Source organism: Montipora foliosa, chromosome 5, assembly GCF_036669935.1.
Source record: "Montipora foliosa isolate CH-2021 chromosome 5, ASM3666993v2, whole genome shotgun sequence".
NCBI classification, from domain to species: Eukaryota; Metazoa; Cnidaria; class Anthozoa; order Scleractinia; family Acroporidae; genus Montipora; species Montipora foliosa.
Genome location: NC_090873.1, coordinates 27846919 through 27855433, shown reverse-complemented (window position 1 = coordinate 27855433; position 8515 = coordinate 27846919). Strand labels below are relative to the sequence as shown.

Genomic DNA, 8515 nt, shown 5'->3' with positions numbered 1-8515 from the left:
ACAGCTCACTTTGATTTCGGCTAGACGGGCGATAGATTGTTGTCGAAGTTCATTACTCAACGCTTTTAAGATTCCAGATATTTATTTTTTACCGCCTGTCTTGTTTATCCAATTGACTTCCATTATTGAGCTCCAAAAGTGTATATTTTGTTTAAAGATCCACTAAAACACCATTCGCGTTAGAAGACTTCCGACGCCATTGCAGGTTAAGTTAAATATTCTGTGTCCGCCAGAGAAATCTAAGCATTTCCACTACCCCCTTGATCCTAAGAAAATACGCGCATAAGGTCCTATGCACGAAGACACTACTTAACATGGGCGTGACAGGCAAGACTTTTACCGACACGGAAAAAAAAACAAAACGACCAAATATTACCCATTTTCTCACTGGGATTGCGATACTGGCAACCCAGTAAAAAATTTCAAATAACTGATGGTGTGCAAGAAGGGAGAGGGGAAAGGGGTTGGTACCACAGAAAATTGAACCATGCATAATACTTTGTTCAAAGAACAAAGTACAAATGTGTAGTTTTTGGCTCCGTTCTTGGACTTGGTTTTTTTTTGGAGGGGGTAGGGGGGGGGGGGGGGGGAAGGGTCGGTCGCGATTTGGCTGCGGATGCGTAAGATTGTTTTGCCTCGTCGACACTTTTCAGAGAAAGCAGCACAAGTAGCAGTCGACCTCGGTGCAAGGTTGTATCTCCTCATTCGGAGGAAATCGCGATGACCACTAAACCACAGACGACTACCGGGCAGATTCACGGGGAAACATGTATTTAAAGAATTGTGTGCGTGACCGGAAACAAGCTTTCGTGTTTTTGTTGGACCCAAAAGCCGGTCATTGTATGAGTCGGTAACACATCTTACCACGCTAATTTCTCCTGGTATTGTTAAGAAAAAGTATGAAGTATTTTAAATACTGTACCATCACACTTAACCATATGGTTGGGTCACGAATGTTGGACTTTAGACTTTCGACTTCAGACTACGGAATTGAACTGGATATTGACCAAGATATTGCAACATAAAAAATCCCTGAAATACCGTGAATTTTAAAATTCCTTCGAACAAAGTTTAGGAAACCCATAGCCACTTGTTTTTAACAGTATCTTCACCTAGCATAAGCAGCTGAGGAATGGAAAGTGTAGCACACACACATCCAAATTCTCAGCTAAAAACCCTTCAGACATTTCTACTGTAAAATAAGTCAACTGATTTTCTCTTTTGGCTGTCACCAGTATGAAATTCAAAGAAATGCAACCAAAATGTAGAGTCCCTAGCAAAAGGACGTTTTTATGGTTTTTATGCTGGAGGTGAACGTTTTGCTTGGTAAGGACCTCAATAAAAACTAATTAATGTGATCACAGCTTTTAGATAGCCGTAAGGCACCGATCAACTTGAAACTTCAACATCCCCCCCCCCCCCCCCGGGCATTTGAACTTTTGAAGATTGGATCGTTCAAATTCCCGCCCCCTCGGGCCAAAATGGTGTTCAAATGCCCTACCCTATAGTCGAATTTGTTAGACCTTGTTAGTAAGCCAATCGCTCACAAATGCTATATCTCTTCCTTTAAACTCTTCCATCTCGTCCAAAATACGTGTTTTATGGCTGTTGGCGACTTCAGCGCCCGAAAAAAATCTCATTCCACCTTGGGGGATTAACATTTTAGTCACGCAAAACACAAAATTTGCAACAACGCTGTAACAGAAAAAAAAAGAAATTTATTTTTATAACACAACAAACCAATGAAACCAGCCGTACCACATGAAAATAATGACAATTCAGCCAATCAGGATTTAGCAATTTTACCTTCCAAGTTATAAAAGAAATTTAAAAACAATCAGGAAATGACGAGACATTCGAATTTATATATTGAGATGATCACAGCATTTGTTAAATATTGCATTCTTTTTCCAATCGAAATGTACAAAGGCACTGTTGAATATGGCTGATTAGCTTGTGCTCGGCTGTTTTGCAATAGCCGCAAAGTAGCTGTGCAACAACTTGTATGCTCCTGTTTGCTTCCATTGTTCCTCTGTGAACTCCTCTTCATCACTTTCCTCTGAATCCTAACAAAATAAAGAAAAGAAATGCAATGGCACCATGGTGTCACATGGTGGTATTTGTACTTTTACACTCGTGGGAGGTGGGAGAATTCTTGACAGTTATGCAAACCCTCGACTGCATCTCGGGTTTGCACAACTGTCTCGAATTCTCCCCCTCATGCTTAGATGAGGCTATCGAAACACGGAAAACGTCCTCTATTGCTTAAGTAGTAAGTCCCCTTAACAAAAGACCCAAGATTTGAAATTTGTATCCATAAGCCAACTTCCGCAAAGTTCTATCAGCACTTTTGTCAAAAAGTCTTAAATGTACAAAAACAATACTGTTGTCTCTAAATATGACCATCTTGATTCAAATTACATAGGCTTAGAGAGCATGACTCCAAAACTTACCTGACTTTCACATATCCTCCCACATCTCAATGGCCTTTCCCTATAAATCTTCTTCAGCTCTTCCTTTAAAAACGAGGAATAATATTATTAAATTATGATTGCATTAAGCTTAGCATAAAATACAGATCAAAAAAGTCATATTGCCCAATGCAGTTGAGTTGTGTTCTGATTTTCGTGTTGATCATTGTCTACGTGCAAATGAAAGTGTCAGAGTTCATCAGAACATTGCTACCTTTTTGAAGGGCTTTTCAAAGGACCCACGATTGGACTGAAATGTGCACTAAGGCGCAGTATTGCAGAGAACCACCTTGCATGGCATTTGCACCTCATTAAAAGACAAAAGAGAATATTGAATTATTTCCTTAAAAACTGAATTAATTTTCTGGAATCCTGCACCTCACTTGAGGTAAGATATAATTTCAAAGCAATCATATTTAGAGAAACCCATATAAGATGTAATTTCATAGCAATCATAATTAGAGCACAAAAAGAGGTTGGTTTAATGTCAAGGGTCAAAGTTAATTACAAGATGCTTTGAATAAAAAGAGTGGCATTTGAACTAAAGGTAAAGGCCCGGGGGTAGGGGGGGGGGGGGACTCTGATATAAATACCGTACTTATTCGGCTACTAGCTGAGCTCGGCTATAAGCCGAGACCCCAAACTTCTTACGGAAAAAATCAACTTCATTGAAACGAACTGTAAATGCATAATACTCGGCTATAAGCCGAGACCCATTTCCCCAGCTCGATCAAAGACCTTTGGAGTGGTTTTGAAGGCAGAGAATTTACGGTTTTTTTGCTTGGAAAATGTCGCTACAAGAAGAAATCCACTGGCGTTTTAGTCTCAAGTTTGCTATGGTGTCATGGGGCAAGCGTCTTTACACGATCTGTGTCAACAGATGGTGCAATCTCGTTCCCAGACTCCTCGTTCCTTCGATGGGTAAAACAGGCTTGGCACGATATTCCCGAGGAGATGGTGAGGCGTTCGTTCAAGACTTGCGGCACCTCTATAACGCACTCGACGGCACAGAAGACGATGCAGTCTTCGACGAGAATATTCCAGAACAAAAAAAGAGTGAAGACGAGGAAATGGACGACGAATTCGAGACAGACAGCGAGGAAGAAGACGAGCAAAAAGATCGATGCCGATCACACAACAACACGAATAAAAGTTCATATTACACCAACAACAACTTCTCTTCATTTTGCAAGTAATTTAGTTCGGCTTGTAAGTGAATACAAGCTCATTTGTTACTGTTTTAATTTGCTGAGAAAATTCTTGTTATCAAAAATACTCGGGTATAAGCCGAGACCACTTCTAAAGCTTCAAATTTGCCCAAATTGAGGGAGGATTTGTGTAAAAATCGCTCGGCTTATAGCTGAATAAGTACGGTAGGACGGGGGTGCTTGCCGAATTTTTTGAAAAGAACCCCCAAAAGGTACCAAGATCCTGTCTTGTGGGCATGGTGTGAAATTTTTTTCACCCCGACATGTAATTAGACAAAATTAAAAATTGGTTAATTGCCAAATGTCTCCTGTCATGATTTTTCAGCTCAATACCCTAAAAATTATCGCTAACCCTCCCACTGTTGACCTTTTGAGGCTAAACACCCTAAGAGGTACCAGAACCACTTTTTTAACCCCTAAAAGGTCCGGTGAGCACCCCCGTCATTTTTGCATGCAATGTAGATTCTAGTTCTTTTTGAATAAACAAACACCAACACGTGCTACTTCCTTGATTCGATTGTTTCAGTAAAACAAAGCTTTCTTTTGTTTCTCGTTTGAAAATCGCAAGTGTAAATAGTTCAAATTCTTGAGGTGTCGTGTTCCACTCTGCTTTTCAGGCCAGGGAACCTTTCATGCACTCAAAGTAACAGCGAGTCCATGGCTGCACTTGCAACCTCTTCACTGGACAAGAACAAGTTTATCCATTTCCCCCTGGGACTCATGATTTTGAAAACGTATCTTCCCATTGCTGTGGTTGTTCCGGTACACCTTGACGGCAAAAGCTGGCTACTCCTCACACCGTAGGAAAGGAATTTTTATCAAAATGTTTAATTGAAGCGGGCATGGCAGTCACTCAATAATTCGGGCCCATTCCACAGATCAGTTGTTTTCCTAGTACCATGGTCCACTCAGTCAAACACGACAGATAAATCCAAAAGAACAAGAATAACCGACTGACCATTATCAACAGCAGTAATAATGTCATTGTGGACCTCTATAAGAGCAGTTACATGTACCATACTGTGAAATTTCTTATAGGCCGATTGCAGTGGTTTGCGTGTAAGTGATCATCGTGCAGTTAGTTTAACAGTTGAAGAGCAACAACCTTTTCAGTAAGCTTTGACAAAAAACTCATATTTGAAACAGGGCAAAAGTTTTTGAAATCTTTATGATCAAGGGCAGGTTTTTTGAGTGGTTGAACGCAGCTTCCTTAAGACTGGACGGTACAAAGGCAGTATTAAGTGACAGATCAAGAAAATATTTGTAATATACATGCATTAGAACGTCCAGACATCCCACAAGAAGTTAAGCAGGAACCGAATCCAAATCACAAGATTTCTTAGACATACACCATGCAACCGGGAGTAGCTTATCTGTAGAGACTTTGTTACAATGATCAAAAGAGGTGCAAGATGGTTATGATGTATCGACAGTACAAGCAGTATCATTAATTGGGACATCACCTTCATCCTCAGGCCCAATTTTCCACAAAATTAATGTGAAAAACAGTTACTATAATAATTATTATAAAAACTAAAACTACCGATATATTATAAAGCAAATAAAGAAGCCGAGAATCTGTGTTTCCCCCTCTTAAAATCATGCTTAGACACAGATAATATCTTGCAAAAAGAACAAAAACCAAGAAACAATGCATACAATGATGACTCTATACACTGCCTCTGATATCCAAACTACTTCAGGAATCCAAACTGGCCTTTTGAAAGAGATGGAGTAAAAAAAAAAGGGGGGGTGCATGAAACAGTGCATGAAAAACTCAAACCTGTGATTTTCGAGCAAATTCTAAAGAAGACGTCCAACATGTTGATTGTGACCCACTTGCAGAAACTTCAAAATCCTTCATGATCGTTTCTTTACTTGGTGAAACCTAAAAATAAAATTTCCAAATGGTCTAGATACAGCACAAGTGTTACTAATATTTTCAAAAATACAACCACCCTTTTGAGTTTAAGGATGTGCGTGCAAAAATTTTCTAACATTGATTTTTTCCTGCAAATTTTACCATTGAAAGATGATGAGTTAGTGATGTCAGAAATGTAAAAGAAAAAAAATTGGGGGGTCACCGACTTTGTTTTGGAAAGAACTTGCCCGGAAGAACACCCTAAATCTGAAAAAATCAGGGTTCTTTAGCGAATAAGGCCACAGTGTCTGTAAGCCCAAAAATATTGCAATTACATCTTTGAAGTGAAATGTTCTCCACCAAACTTTGTTTAAGTGGGCCTATCAAGTGAATTTAGTTAATTGTTGAGGTTCCTTAAGGAACAAGTTCGCATTTAGTGACCATAGTTTCATGCGCCTTGCAGCTGCAAGATGGCAGGATTCCATGTCCTGAGGACAGAAATCTTGAAATTTTTTTAACTTCCCACATTGATTTTTCGTTCATTTTTTGACAATGTGGAGATAGTTGCAAATAAAATCTGTTTCTGAAAAGAAAGGTAGGGGTCACTTAACATCCAAGACTGTTAAATCCAAGCAAAGCTATAGCAATGGCCATCAGTATTTTTTTATTCTGCCCTATCATTGTTTATTTTAGTACTTAGTGGCATGTGAATTTGAGTGCACTGTAAGGATGCCCAGTAGCAATGGGTGTGGACGTCGTTAATTAAGGAACATGTTTGATGTTTCAAACATCATCTTCAGCCATAGTGAGTGTAACATTAAAATTTTTACAAGATACATGTACATGTAATTCGTATATAGGTAACTATCAATACAATGGTTCTTTGTAGATGAAATATTTGTTACAAACTAACCAAAAATATATAGAGAACACAACTGACATAACGGTAAAAGTTTAAAAGTGTAATGCTAAACTGACACGATCAACTTGTTTGTTGAGTTTGGGTTTCAACTGCTCAATATGGAAGCTCTCCTTGATTTTGAGTTGATAGACAGAAGTACACTGTAACATCAATAATTTTGAAGAAAGAAACATCAATTATCTCATGATTTCCAATGGATGAGGCTACATCTCGTTATGATGACCTATTTTTGGAAATTAAGGCATTTTTCCCTTGCCTTTTTCTCCGAAACAAAGTTGATGACCCCCCAATTTTTTTTCATTTATGTATGATCTAACTTCAGGCGAGAAATGAAACAAATTTCAATGTGGGAAGATTTTTGTGCAAACGTCCTTAAATGGAGAAGAAGCACATCACTTCAGCATTCAAAAACCCTGACCTCAAAACTTAATCTGTTTTTCGCTGTTGATAAGTTCAATATACTACAAAAGAAAAGCCGAAAAATGACATAGACTGATCTCGCTCAACTGAGCTTTCACTCATCTTGTCCATTCACATAATTTGTAGATGTGAGATGCTCTTGGGTACGTCAGCCTTAAGGACGTTCGCGCCCATTGCTACTGCGCATTTTTTCACGCATGTCACGCATACGTCATGCATCGCACACCACGAAGGTAAACACGATGCTAAAGGTGCAAACATTTTCCACAAGAATGGAACGTGAAAGCAGGTGGCATTATGGGATAGCTGTGGACCCAAGTCTTCTCAGAAATGTCACGCAGTGACGTGACAGAGCGAAAAGACAATCGCTTTGAGAACTTCGCAGCGATTTTACTCTCTTGAATGCTCGGTGACCCCCATTTTTCTTTCCGTAGATCACTTCCTTTTCTGATTTTGTCTATTTTAACAAAAAACAAAAAAAATCTGTACGTGAGAAGTTACAAATATTTCGCCTTTTATGCTCTTGTGCGACCGAAGTTTTCTTTCTTAGACTAATATGTATCGTTTTTCAAGGTCTATATTACCTCAGAAAAAGACATCAGCTGCAAAAGTTTGTTTAGTTGTATTAGTTACGTTGAATTGAGTATGTGTACCTGATCTAAATTTCACTAATGTAGCTTTTTTATTGCTGACAGTTGTAAGCAGAGATCGTCTTAAAATAACGCAAGCTTCTCAAAGTGCACCTCATGATCTCGAAAACGAGCACGGTGACCCCCCATTTTTTTTGCCTTTTTGGCAAAAGTAGATCATTACCTTTCTGCGTGGCAAGTTTAAAAAAAATCTGTACGTGGGAACGTTTTGGGCGCGAACGTCCTTAATTGCTCACGGCTATAGACAATGCAAAGCTTTTCAACCATTTCAAAGATCTAAACGAAACCTTTCAATTTTGGAGTAACTGCAGAATACCCTGCCACTTCGACTACGATACTGAATGGGTTCTTTAACAAGTATATATATCTATCCAAAACCAACTTAACACAAATTTCAAGCGTTACCTCAGCCTCAGGCGTTGAGTCGTACGGATGGGTGACTGGCAAAGAGACTTTTGCTTTTTTTCTCTGTTCATAACTTGTCCTGGAACCTTCATCTAACGAGCTGGAATTCCTTTTGAAACGAAGGTCTTCACATCTTGTTGGCAAAGTCGACCAAGGCAAAGCTTGCGACTCTTCAGCGTCATCCGCTGTTATTTGTTGAATGGTATGATGGGATGTCTTCATAAAAACTAGTGAAAAGCAATTGAAAACCAGGCTTTACTTCAGACGGCCTCTGATGTTATGTTATGTTCAAATCAAGTTACAATGAATCCCTCAAACTTATCCGAAATCATCACAACCGTCATCAAAGGGTTCAGGGCGACAGAGCTGCAAAACGACTGCGCAAGTCACAAGCGCGCGCAAGAAAACTGGGGATGATAAATAAAACCATTATGGCGGAATTTTCAAAAAAATAAAAGGCCGTCCGGTTTTTCACCCAGGACAAGAGTTAACAAGCAAACAGTATCCTTAAACTTTCGAGAGAATTGGTCCAGTTATTAAGGCACAACATATCTGTTGAACACCAGTGTTTTATTTCT

General features: G+C 39.2%; 1 protein-coding gene across 1 annotated transcript; it reads right to left on the bottom strand.

Annotated features, from left to right (window-relative positions):
• Positions 1-1845: 1845 nt before the first annotated feature.
• Positions 1846-8316, bottom strand: LOC138003859 (uncharacterized). The gene is made up of 4 exons (XM_068850135.1): positions 7938-8316; positions 5463-5567; positions 2454-2516; positions 1846-2066 (listed from the first exon to the last, which is right to left on the bottom strand). Exons 1-4 carry the CDS (start codon positions 8157-8159, stop codon positions 1950-1952), a joined length of 507 nt encoding a protein of 168 aa, XP_068706236.1. The 5' UTR covers positions 8160-8316; the 3' UTR covers positions 1846-1949.
• Between the last annotated feature and the right edge of the window lie 199 nt (positions 8317-8515).

Coding starts and splice junctions, on each gene's coding strand:
- LOC138003859 (XM_068850135.1), bottom strand. CDS start 8,159: ATGAAGACATCCCATCATACCATTCAACAAATAACAGCGGATGACGCT. Junction 2,517..5,462: donor AATTTGCTCGAAAATCACAG/GTTTGAGTTTTT, acceptor TCGTTTTTAAAG/GAAGAGCTGAAGAAGATTTA. Junction 2,067..2,453: donor GGAGGATATGTGAAAGTCAG/GTAAGTTTTGGA, acceptor TTATTTTGTTAG/GATTCAGAGGAAAGTGATGA.